Source organism: Scatophagus argus, chromosome 2 (genome assembly GCF_020382885.2).
Source record: "Scatophagus argus isolate fScaArg1 chromosome 2, fScaArg1.pri, whole genome shotgun sequence".
NCBI lineage: Eukaryota > Metazoa > Chordata > Actinopteri > Scatophagidae > Scatophagus > Scatophagus argus.
In genome coordinates, this window is record NC_058494.1 from 26,407,408 (window position 1) to 26,420,634 (window position 13,227).

The 13,227-nt window shown below is 43.6% G+C and overlaps 1 protein-coding gene across 2 annotated transcripts in view; it reads right to left on the minus strand.

The window, feature by feature from the left end:
• The window catches only part of lcor (ligand dependent nuclear receptor corepressor), a 63,450-nt gene that overhangs the window by 11,965 nt on the left and 38,258 nt on the right, over positions 1-13,227 (minus strand). For both annotated transcript variants that reach the window (XM_046374278.1, XM_046374286.1), the window contains exons 3-5: positions 11,390-11,469; positions 6,643-6,775; positions 1,851-2,318 (exon numbers count right to left, since the gene is read on the minus strand). In XM_046374278.1, coding sequence (XP_046230234.1) covers positions 1,851-2,318; positions 6,643-6,775; positions 11,390-11,469 — 681 coding nt within the window. The remainder of the gene's footprint in view (positions 1-1,850; positions 2,319-6,642; positions 6,776-11,389; positions 11,470-13,227) is intronic.

A 13,227-nucleotide genomic window follows, 5' to 3' on the forward strand; every position in this document is an offset into this window, starting at 1 on the left:
AGCCTGAAACTGAAAAACATACAGTAAACACACATAAATGCAAACATATACAGACGAAGAGAACAGACTCTGACGTGTTCAGCTGCTTTAATCCCTAAAGTGCAGCTGACCCTCTGACCCCTCTAACCCTCCCAACCCTGCACGGGCACAGTACTCGCTAATCTTCAGGATGTTTAATCGCACACAAAAAAAAAAAAAACCACGAGATGTTATTGAAATGAAAAGCAGAGTGATTCTATAGCCGAGAGGTGGCAGAACAATCATCACCCTGGCTGTGTGTGTGTGTGTGTGTGTGTGTGTGTGTGCGCGTGTGCAGGAACACAGGAGCCTGGATCCGTATCAGATACAACATTAAAACGACACCATTTTAATGCTGTTGTGGCTGATCTGAGTCCTGTGGGTGGGCAGGTGCAGCCTCCATGGATCAGACTCGTTCCAGCACACCCCCGTGGATGCTCGATCAGATCGGACGTCGCTTCTCAAATGGACTGTGAAAGAACTCTGACTAACGGGTAAACACGGTCCTTGCCAGGGTCGTGAGATATCTGACCACTGTCGAAATCCGTCTACATTTCCCGTAACAGTTCTTTATCGTTCTGTTGTGATTATTCTTTCAGTGGCTAACAGCCACAAAACCTTTGACGTATCGTCAGTTGCCTCTTCTCACATCCAGCGGAGAGGGAGGCGCATTAGGACCGTGTTAAAGCCATGTTAGCATCAGCTTGTCCAGTGTTCACCCACCCTGCTTCACCCCGCTCACCTGCTTGTCTCCAGCTTCGTCTGCCGGCTGTTTGGCGCCGTGCAGGTGATGTTCAGTGGGTTTATCAGAGCCTCTTTGCTGAAACAGCTGCCTGCTGCTGCTGTTGATTAGAGCACTGAACCATACAGTAAAAGTGCCATAATTAAAGATGTGAAGTAAAAGAGGCTTAAAAAGCTACGGCAGGCTCATCAGTTGATTCATTGTCAGTGTAAAAATATTAAAAAGCATTAAGAATGTCTTTTTTTCCTCTGAATAACATCTACTGTGTAATTTAAACGAGGTCTTTCGTGTGTGTGTGTGCGAGATCCAGCTTTGAGGATAATCTGAGTCAGAATTCGTTTAAAAGGTGTTCTCTGTTTGTGTGTGTTTGTGTGTGTGTTCGCGCGTGGGGCAGAGAGATAATGTACGAGCATGAGGTGGATGTAAATACCTAAATCTTTTTTGTAAAAATTAAGGAGGCTTACTGTAAGCAGATTCCAAAAAGCTGGTATTAAAGTGGGTGACCGGTCGCACTGTGGTTGAGGTCTGAAATGGCGAGCTGTCACTTTAACCCTGCAGCCTGTTCGGTGATCGAAACGCCAACCTCCCGCTGGTTTGGTTTGATTAAACGCAGATTGAGCCCTGAGCTGCGTTTCTAAGCTCAGTATAGTGCTGCGATGGCTCAATCCAAAAGATGATGGCTTTTCGGCGAGCCATTCATGAGCCCAGTTGGTGTGTGATGAACTGAGGCTGTGAGTAGAAAATGAATCTACCAGTATGTGTGCACTTAACATGTCAAGGTGATGAAACATTATGTAAAAGTGTGTTCCAATCATCTGAAGTATAACTTTTGACTAGGAACATATATATAATATGGAAAAAATACCAACAATAATCAGAAAATATCCTGATGTTACATTTTCACATTCATAAGCTGGACTCCAAGCAGGCAAACAACCACATGTGCATTTTAAAACCCAGAGCACCCCGTGTTGTGAACGTATGAAAAATATTATAAGGATTGTTAGTGCGTGTGGCAATGCGGGAACCATGTTTACAACAGTCACATGATATGCGACTTAAACAGGACTGTGTGTGTTGTTGCTCTCACCCTGCTGGCTGGGCTCGGGGTCGTCTTGGCTCTTTTTGACGGAGAGGTCCAGCGGGCCGTCTTGGTCGGCCATGAGAAGCTTGCTGAGGACGGGATTCTGTGCAGAGGCAGCAGCCGTACCTCCGCCTCCACCATTACTGGCCCCCGTACCGTTGCTGCAGGCGGGAGCTGAGGCAGCGGCGGCGGTGGCGGAGGTGGGGCTGAGGCCCGGCCCGGGGGTCGGGGATGGGGAGGAAGAGGCAGACGACGGAGGGGAGCTCGGTGCGGGCAGGGGCCCAGGCGGGGAACACGGGGCCGGGGCCAGAGACGCCGCTCTCGGCAGGCTTTGGTCCTTCATGATGCCGTTGGGCAGGGGCGAGTTGTCCTGAGTAGTTTTTGAGGTATATTCGGCAGCGAACTGGCGGATCATTCGCTGCATGATCTCACGAGCCACTAGAGGAATGTGAGGTTCTGAGAAACGTGGGAGGTCTGGAGAGAAACCAAACACAGGAACAAACATGTCAGCCTCCCGTCCTCCAGGAATTTGTTCAGTCACTGCCACGTTCACCGGTTTATTTATCATATTTCATCCTGAAAATGTAATCCTGATGCTATGCTGAAATAATCCCAAAAATCACTGGGAAGCAGTTTTAATCCTCCACCGTGATATCCGCGTGCACAGCAGATTATTGCCAGACTCCAGTTTCTCACTACTTGTTTCTTTTCTCTGGTTTGTGTCAGGTTAAAGATGTTTTTATCCTTAGCTACTCAAGTACATTTTCCATTGTAGTTAGCAAAGTTAACAATGGAGTATTCTGAAGATTCTGAAGAAAGGTTATCTACAGGAAGAAGTTTGCTATTGTGATGATAAGTAACAGCACATATTATCACTTCGTATTAGCATCAAAACAAATCAAATCATCAGTTTGCTTTTTTTCTTTGCTCTTATTTGTTTATGTTGTATGATGATGTATCGATCGCAGGAGCTTTTGTGTGCAGCGAGTGCCAGTGAGAGTTTGCGAGAAGATACAACGTCAGACTTTCCGTTATTCCCTGCTGGGACAAAACAAACCCACGTCCAACCCTGGACATCGATCTCATTTGATACTGCACGTGTAGCAAAACAGTGACAATGACGACACATTTGTTTTTAATGCAGTAATCTGGTGTTGTCCCAGATAAGTCGGCAGCACTTATCTCCTCATTTCCACCATCTATATTATTGGGAGACTTTCATGCATGCTACTCAGTCAAACCCTAAATCCTCCAAACAATACATTAGCCCAAAAGTCTAATCCTGAAGCTATGCTGGAATAATTCAAAAATATCATATACACATTCTGCACTGTATACACTGCACTTAATCCTGCCTGTTGAGCAAGGTTAAAGCAGCCTGGCGTCAGTGTACAGCAGGTATAAGCTGCTGTTTTCCAACCTCACACATCTGCTTTCCTGTTTTTAACTCGCTGTTTATTCCTCAAGTTATTTCCAATTATCGGCTGGTTCTCTCAACTCAATTAGTACTGGTTTTTGATGTTCCATAGCTTGATTGCTTTTTCATTGTGTTGTGCGCACCAACTGAAAGAGCAATAAGGGCTATACAGTAAATGTGTGACAAATACTGTAAAACCACTGATGATCTGCTTTGGTTCTCAGTCACTGTGGGCCAACAACAGCCTGAGGCTCTTCTGAAGACTAAAGGTGACTTTTTCTGTTCATTTTATTCAGCACCGTAACAATAAGCAGTGTTATCAAAACAGAATGACAAAGTGTTTAACAGAGGATTAAACCACCATAATGACAAACACTGGAAATGCCAGACATGAAGAGCAAACTGGAGTCAAACACAGCACAAAAACAAAGAGGTAAAAGCAAACTGTCTGCCTGTTCTGAGAAATGTTTTAAAAAGAGCTCCTCTGACAACAGAAGAGAAAAACATCACGCATAATCAATATTCAACAAAAACATGACTTCAGAGTGTATTTGCACATCACAGTGCTACAAAATAATATTTTGTACTTGTGGGAGGGTGAAATTAGTTTTGTGGCTTGTACATGGTAATAAGAGAAGTAGGAAAACTTCATATTCCTGTATCTGTGAGCTTTTTTATTCCAACTGTGTCATGACTTCACAGCGACTGCCGGCTGCCGTACAGCTGAGCCACAGACGTGTGTGTAGGTGCTCTTGCCATATGTTATGTGTGATAGATTGCTCAGTCCCTCGTTAATGTTATCTGACTTGTGCGCTCCACCTAAACATCGCACTGTGTAATCCCTGCCACTGAAATGATCTCGTTGACGTGGCAATAAAGGAGCTTAACTGCGTACTGAAGTACCTGTTGTGCTCTGTCAAAGACCTTTTTCATTCAAGCAGATTCACTAAGTTATGCCAGCATACACACAGCGCGTGGCCCTTTGAATACTCTGCCACAATCAAGCAGGCCTTGAATGCTAAGAAAAGCTGGTTAGTTTGCTGAAATTCTGCCATAATTATACTCCATGTTGACAGGTGCGGGTTTCATGCCGCCGCGTTGGGAAATCTTGTGGGGGGAAGCCCCTGCATGCAGTGACGCCATGTGCTGCGCTCGATGGGAAATGGCCATTGTGTGACACCGCAGGCTCGTGTGAAGGTGGACAAGAGGTCTCCCCTGCCTTTAACAAAGCCAAGTGATTTGGCAGCTGTGTTTTTGTGAAACATTTCCTCGAATAGCTCAGGAATTCTGCCGTCCACCCTGAGAGAGGAAGCCGTGCGAGGCAGCGAGCTGGCAGATGCAAATGGCCGCAGCTCACGTACGTCTGCCTCAGTGAGTGCATGTTGATTTGCTGTCTGTGTGTGTGTGTGTGAGTCATACACTCTGCAGGACTTGGGTGAAGTGGTGATCTAAGAATGCAACAGCAATCAAATTTTGATGGATGGATGTTACTTGAAATAAGTGAAACAGCAGGTTGTTACAGAAGGTCTGAAATGAGGGGCCTTTCTGTCAGAATGAAAAAGGAGCATATCAGGCATACTGTTCATTGGAATTGCTATATGTATATATATTTATGTGTGTGTGTATATATATTTATATATATGTATACACACATATCTATCTATATATGTGGCTCCACAGGCAGCTTTGGCTGTGTGAGGGAAGCCAGATTAATTAGGTCCAGGCATTGATTGGACAGACATCTGCTTCCCCTCTCTCCCCCTGCTGCGAAAACACCACAGAGCTGCAGTCCACCAGGATCAGCCGGCCTCAGGACAGGACAGTTCAGAGGGGATTATGGCAACTCATCAAAAATTCTGACACCAAAGCTGACAGTGCGTGTAAAAGCAAACACCAGCAACATTTGTAGTCAACCGCCACTTCTGAATGTGAAACCAGGATCCAACTTTCTTTTAGCTGCTGGTTCACTAAGGTTCACTAAGCAGTTTGATCAAGAAGGTGATTGTTTCGGGGATTTACTAGCAGTAAACACTGACATGAACAGTGACATCCAGAGCAACGCTGCAATGATTGCCAGCTATTTTGATAATCGATTAATCATTGCAGTCATTTCAGTCTACTTCAATTCATTCTTCCTTCTTGTTCTTGCTCGCTCATGTTCTGGTGACATCACATACGCGCAGTTTATCAGGCACACTTTGCTAAAACTGACGCAGTCTGATGCAGCACGCCTGCAATAAACCCTCCCTTCATGGAGGCTACGCTCAGGCTCATATTTATTCTGCAATCTGGCTAATGATAGTTTGTCCTGTAGTGAACTGGATTGTCCTTTTCTAACTTCTGGTGGCTACTCAGCCTGTATGCTCTGATCAGAGCCCCCAAAAGGCCCTCTGACACCATTTTGGTGAGCAGTTTTTAATGGTTTTGGGTTTGCTCATGTATTTTTGTTAGCTGATTTTGTAGAGTTGACATGACTGTACGGATGTGGAAAAACTCAGCAGTGATATCACTTCCCCGGTTTTGAAAATCCTCATCCTCCCAGATTGAGAACTAGTTTGTTGTCATCAGCTTTATCTGACTTTACCATGTCAAGTAACCTTCCACAGAGTTTCCCACTTGGCCTCTCATGCTAATGATGGCACTGTTAGTACAGGTCGGAAAAGTGGGTCGGCCTCTCTGGCCTACATCGTATCTGATTTAGGGTCTACCTGGAGGGTAGAAATGTCTTTGTTCCAATTGTAAAACTTTGAAAAAGTTACATGTGGTGTCCCTCAGGGATCAATCCCTGGTCCCCTTTTGATCCAAATAGCATGAATTGTCAGATGACACAACATATGACACAGTTCCTAACTCCAGTTGCTAAAGCACATATTCCACTTAATAATAAGTAATAATCACAATAATAAGTAGCCTGATTTTAATAATAATGGTTCACGATTATGTGAAATTGCATATTTTTCTTGAAAAACATAAAATGTACTCTTGTGGGAGGACCACCAAGCCCCCCAGAGCAAAAGATTTTCTGCTGCTATCACTTCTGTAGTTTTTCTCTTATAACAAAGTGCTTTCGAGTCCTAAAATATTCTGTAACACAACACCATAACATGGACGATCTGCTTTCAGCTCATGTTGGGATAATTAAATGCAATAAATGTCTGAAAAATACAATACACTTTGGTATTGTATTCCCTTATAGGGATCATTTTTATGAAATTACCTTATATTTACTGATTTCCCAGAGGAATTAACCAAATTTCCTGACTTGTCTGAAATTCACCTCTGGACATTGTAAGATATTCCAGATTTTCTATTACCAGAGGGAATGTGAAAATGAGTAATGAAGTGACACATGAGGAGTGTGTGTCTGTGTGTGTGTGTTACCTTTCCTGTGGAACACAGCATTGAGGAAGTCTTGGGCCTGTCTCTCCAGCCGGCTGATCCGAGACTGCTCCTGTTTGAAGTCTTCACACTCCGACAGCACCTGGCTGCCTCCACCGTTCTCCACGCGGTGCTCCTGCACAGACCAACACAAATGAGCGAGTAAAGGCCTGTTCTGTCAAAAAATAAACAAACCCCTCACACGGCATCACAACAGCCCCTCCGCCACTCGTCATGTGGACAGAAGACGTGCTGTAGCTGCAGGTCCATGCAGACCCTCTTCATCCTTTCAAACTGTTCGAATATCATTCGTAATTCTGGGGCTGGAACTTGCTGTTACTATTATGGTGATTATTATTGATTAACCTGTTTGGTCCAACAGTCTAAAACCCAAAGATACTAAATTTACAATAATGTAACAAATAGAAATCCTCACATTTGAAAAGGTGCAAGCAGAGAATGTTTTCTTTTTCCAATAAATACCAGTAATGCAAAAAAAATTAATTAAATTTTCCTTTACCTGACTAATCAGTTTACTGATAAATTGTTTCAGTACTGAATAATTTGTATTTAGTTTTTTAAGCCGTGCTGTTTAAATTGTGTTTATTCTTTTGGATGGGGCAAAATGTATTGATTAATTGTGTTAAATTCCTAACCAGTCGTAGACAGACAGATTCGGTGACAGCGGTAGTCGGGCCAACATCAGACTTTGCGTTAAACGGCAGTCGTTCTGCTGTCGTGCGATTAGACCAAAGAGGAACTTCTTTCCTAAATTCGCCTCCAGCGTTCCAAAATAACAACCAGTTTTAATTTTCAGGATCCGACCTGGCGACAGGAGTTCAGAATAACTAAACAGAAGTAGCCAGTCTTCTCGCCGAAGGTCCTGCTTGCTTATGTTGGTCGCGTGTGAAGGCGTCAGGTTGACAACCAGTTAAAAACTCACAGTAGTACATTTAAATCATGTCCACTCAAAGGGGCTGCTGGGAAGCCACACTTCGTGAAGGGGGAGGATAACTGGGCTGCACAGCATGATGAATGTGTTTATTCATCACGTGGAGCCACCGTGTAGAACAGACACAAGTCCATCTGAGCAGTAACATGACACTGCATGGAGAGGTGGTGACAGGACTTCTCTGCTACCATTGTCCCACGGCTTCCTCAGGATATCCGAGGCAGCGAGAGAATATGAAAGAAGCGACCACGAAGACTGAATGTGAATTCAGGGATTAACGCCGCCGTTAGCGTTAGTTTTAATGAACCATGTGCCCTCGCTGTCTTCACAACACCTAACGGGGAATTTTAGCGTGCGTGTCCGTTCAGCGGAATGAGACGAAGTCACAAACGTGGGAGATGAGAGGGTGTTTTCAAGGCTTTCATTATTCCCTTCTTTCTGTATTTTAACCCCCTCAGCTCTCTCTCTCTCTCTCTCTCTCTCTCTCTCTCTCTCTCTGTCTCTCTATACGCTGCCAGTTTGCATGGCTTCAGATCAATGAATCAATGCTTCCCACCTACTGAAGCTTCTCTGGCATTTCACAAACAAGCAGAGGGTAATAACGGTGAGACAGAGAGCTTTCGGGCCCTAAACAATGAATAAAAGATGAAAACTGTGACGAGTGAGGAGGAGAATACAATTATGGCTGCTGCAAATTTGTCTTATTATTTTATGATTTGCACACAATGAGTGGCTAACATAATTATTGACCAGTCAGACAACACTACTGCAAAGATCTCCTGTAATCCCTGCCAGGCTTTGTTTAATTGATTTTGCTCTGTTGATTGATTTAGATTTTTTTCCCCTCGTTGAAGTCTTATCTGTAATTACCATATTACATGCAGGGACTTGGCTAGTGTACATTTTATACACATACTCTGTGATGCCAGTGAGCACTGCTGCAATGTGTTGTTGTACTGCTTTATTAGCACGAGCAGAGAGACAGATTGGGGTTGATGGAGGGGGTGGTGGTGGTGGAGCGAGGATGTTTTTAGGAGACAGATGGCCGACCTCAGAGGTCACGCTGAGGTCAAGTTGAAAAACGAGCAACGGCCGAGGGAAGGACGCCCCCCCTCCTAACTTCCTTCCCTCTCTTGCTGGTGACTTGTTCAGTCTCGTCCCAAAAATAAAGGAGATGGAAAACATGGACAAGAAGTCCTAAAAAAGCACGCTGAGTAATGGAAAGGTGACGTTTGCAATTCATATGAACAAACTGCTGTCAAAAGCTCCAAAACGCTGCAGCAAGTGGACCTCAAGTCAACGTGTGAGGAGAAGTTCAAGACGAAAAGCAGCAGATGAACATTTTGTTTCCATTAAATTGTTGCACATTTTAATATTTCCGCAAAATAAAAAGAAGTTTCCATTAACTATAGACAAAAACCGTGGTTTTTGGTAACAGACAAAGGAAGAACAAACGAAAATGTTTACAGATGGAATTCATGTTGAAACAAGATTATTGGAGGTACTAAAAGACACTTTTGTATTTATTACAGATAAGATGAATAAGACTTACAAACAAGATGGATTTAGGAGAACAACAGCAAACTGTTTATTAAATCAGGTGCTGACATTTGAAGATGTAGGTGATTTAAAAATATGAGCAAATATTTTAGTAGTAAATATTATTAATTCATAAAGCTGGAAATTATTACGTGGAAATCTACAGAAGCTGTTTTAATTAAGATCTAATGGGACATCAGGACTGTGATGAGTAACATTTATCTTTATCTTATCCTCTTACTGCTGGGTGTATTGAGTAGCCTGTGCACTGTGTGGTTTTTATACGCCCTGTAAACGAATAAAAGGTGAACAAAGGAAGGGGTTGTGGCAGTGTAGAGTTTTTCCAAGCATGAAATGAGTAGAAGTACTTTGCGTTAAAAAGGGTTAGTTGTTCTGTAAAATAGTTTTTGGAAATTAAAAACAAATGAAATGATCTGTTGTTATTAATAACTGATTTAAAGGCATACAGAAAGTTTATGACTCAGATGCATCTTTTAGTACCGTTTCCCACCTAATGCCAAATGTCTGTTTTCTCTTGCTGTTCGATCGTTTTGTCTCTTTAACCACGTGTGGTGCTTCTGACACCCACTCCAGTGATGGAGGAGGAAGAGGAGGAGGAGGAGGGGGGGGGAGGAGGAGGAGGGGGGTTGATGTCTGGACTCAAACAGGAGCTGTTAGCCTCGACACTCCTGCTCTTTTTTGTCCTTTGTTTTGCATTAGAGCGTAGTGGCTGCATCACATCACATCACATCACATGACATCACATCACATGACATCACATCACATCACATGACATCGCGCTTTGTGAGCAGCAGAAGCAGGTACCTCCACGTCCATGTGAATCTGACAAACTCATTATCATTCTGCTCTGATCACTTTCTAGCAGATGAGAAACTCTTGAGAGGAGGCACCGGAGTCTCACTAATTTACACCCATGTCACAAACCTCCTCCCCCTTCCCCACACACACACCTCCAAATCATTATGTCGCGCTTCTTTCATAAGCTAAATTGGGGTCAAGACCGTGATGGTTGAACAACACAAATACCAAGCATGCGGGCAGGAGAGCCAAAGATGTGAAGAAAGCTCAAAAAAATGGCAGCAGAAGACAAAAAAAACGTGCAAACAAAAGAAAGAAGTTCACAAAAGCATCCATGTTAGACTAGATGTTCGATTTGTCTGTTCTGAAGACACGTAAAGAAATGTAAACACATTCATTCACATTTTACTTTGAAAAGTAGTGCAATATTTTATATCTTTGTTAACTTATCTTGGTTTAAAGGAAGAGTTTGACATTTTGAGAAACTGCCTACCAGCGTCTTTAAGCGTCACTAATTAACACATTATTTCCTGTTTGTTTAAGCTCACAGTTTTCATGCTAAGCTAAGCTAATAGCCTGCTTCATATTCAGCATACACGTGAGATCCAAGTCGCCCGTCTCTTATTGCCCTCGAAGGAAGCTGACGGATTGCTGAAACGGGTGAAACGTGTAAAAATGTTAAACTGTTCCTTCAAGTTGCACTTTGTTAGTCTCTTTGAGCAAACGAGTTGATTATCTAAAGTCCAACCGTCCGAGTACAAGATGGACACTTTGATCGAGTTTCCTCTGAGGATGTTCTAAATGTTAACACTCATCTGAGTCGCTGTCAGTTATCACCATAAGTCCAAAGCTGCCTGTTTAACGAGCTGAAGTGCTGAACGCACCCTTTCTTTGCCCTGAGTCTTGCCTCCCAGGCATCTCTGAGGTACGACAAATAGAAGGAGTACCTGCAGAGGCTACCTGAGGCTGAAAAATAAGCCTCAGACTACAGTTTTCAGGGTGAAAAAATAAAGGCCCTAGAAAGGTTTAATCCATTTTTTTATTTCATATTATTCTTGTCCTAAAGAGACGCCAGAAGTGATCATCAGTCAAAATTCAGATAATGAAACACTTTGTAGTGAATACAACATTAAACTACTGATCAGAAAGCTTCTGGTGTCTATAAATGAACTAAAAATAATTTTTAGAGTGTTTCGAGAGGTTTACGGCGCACTTCTTGTTGTTGTTTATCATGTTAAACACAAAAATCAGTTTTAGCATCACTTGTCATTTCCTCAGTTCATTTCAACGTTCTTGTTTTGACAAATTCATTGTGTTCCCCTACTTCTGAACCGAAAGCTACGACCCTGACGTCACCTGTCGGTTTCTGGCAGTTTAAAGCCACATACTAACACCCAGCGTGCTGTCTGATGGGGGACAAAATGTTGGGACGTCTCTTACCTTGACTTTCTCGCGTCTTAAGCAGCAGAAGAGACAGTTTTCATCGAAGGACCAGTCAGACACTTCCTCAGGCTCGCAGTCTGGATAAAAGAAAGGGAGACAGAAGGCAGCATATTAAAATCATGACTCCAACTCCCATAATCCTTCAGTCTCTCCCAGCATAATCCCAGCTTCATGCTGTTCATATCTACAGTCCTGTTTTCTGGTGAAGTATGGAGTTCAGAGGGAAATCTGGTGACATAAAGCTCACTCATTTGATCTTTCTATCAGTTTCCATGTACACTTGATGTTTTGTTCACACTGCCTGACTTTGCATCAGCTCAGGTTTAGTCCGGATACAGGTTGAGTCCAGCTGAAACCGAGGTGCAGTTTTCATTTAACCTCCAGTCAAGCCTGCAGAGAGTGACAGCTGAGGGCTCACACACCACAGCAAGCCGAGAATTACAATGATTCACTTTTAATTACAGCCAGTGATTAAAGTACTGCGACGATGAACTTCATATGTCAAGTACGCAGCACAAAAACTAACAACTGTGACTGACAGACGAGCTCAATTCACTACTGAATACAGCATTGCCTAAAGACCACAAACACTGTATGGATACCTGTGTGTGTGTGTGTATAAATATGACTACATCTGTTTGTGAAGCATACATGCCCTAAAGCACTATTTGCAAAGAACTAATTACCTCTTTCCAGGACTGCATTCTGACTGCTGTCTCCTGGCAGTTCAACTGCTGCACATCATGAAACTGAAACCTCCTCACAGCTTCCCGTGTCCATAAGCTGGAGAGGTGGGCGCTTAATCTGTCTGAAAAGGTCATTTAACCTCACTGTAAATTTACTTGATATCGCAAATGTAAATGTGGACCTGACCCCTTCACAAACCAGTCGACGAGTGACCGGAGTTCGGCACCAAAACTGCATCCAAAGCCGACTTACAAAAACCTTCATTTTATGCTGAAACCAGAAACTCCTCCTGAATGACTAAGAAAATGTAGGTTTTACAAAGAGTGTTTTAAATAATAAGACGGGGCCGATTGGTGCAGAATCAGTCAGCAGTGGCTGCTCGTATCAGTGTTTCATCGTGTGCTTGTGATTGACTCCGGTGATGCCGACCGTCGGCTCAGGTTCAGTTCTCGTGAGGTGTGTGCACGTGTGGCTCTTCATCCTTCAAAATGTACACCAACAACCCAGATGTGCAAATTACCAGCAGAGAACCCTCTGAACTGACAGACGGACGGACAGGCCAGACTGCCGTCGGCTTGGTTACAGCTGAGCTGTTGCCATGGCGCCGCACTTTCTTTAAAAACCCCTCAGTTCAGTCCAAAACCACATCGCCTCAGAGCGACAGAGACGTACTGTATGCATACAGAGAGACGCAGCGAAAGAGAGGAAAAAGGGAGGAGAGAAGGTCGAGTCAGCTCCACAGAGAGAGAGAGAGAAAACCCAAGAACCAAATCCACATGGTCACATCAAAACCTCCCCTCTCCAAAATGTCTTTTCAGCAGCTGACAGGGTTTCATCTACTCAGGGATGAGAGGTGAGCTAACCAAGCAGACAGAGAGAGAAAATAGTTCCCCGGTGGGAACCTTCTGCCAGTGAGCTCTGTGGATTAGCAGTACAGGTGAGAGGATGTAAAGGGTTGCACTGTCCCTTTAAAACTTCCACCAACCACTGATATGGTCCTTTAGGAACATTAAGAACTTCTGCAGTACAGGGAAATTACAGGAGGAACGAGGTCTGCTCGGTCATACACTGTATTTACCCTGTGTGTGTGTGTGCGTGTGTGTGAATACGAGCTTTATCATGTAGCACATCACCTCTCCAGCTCTTCC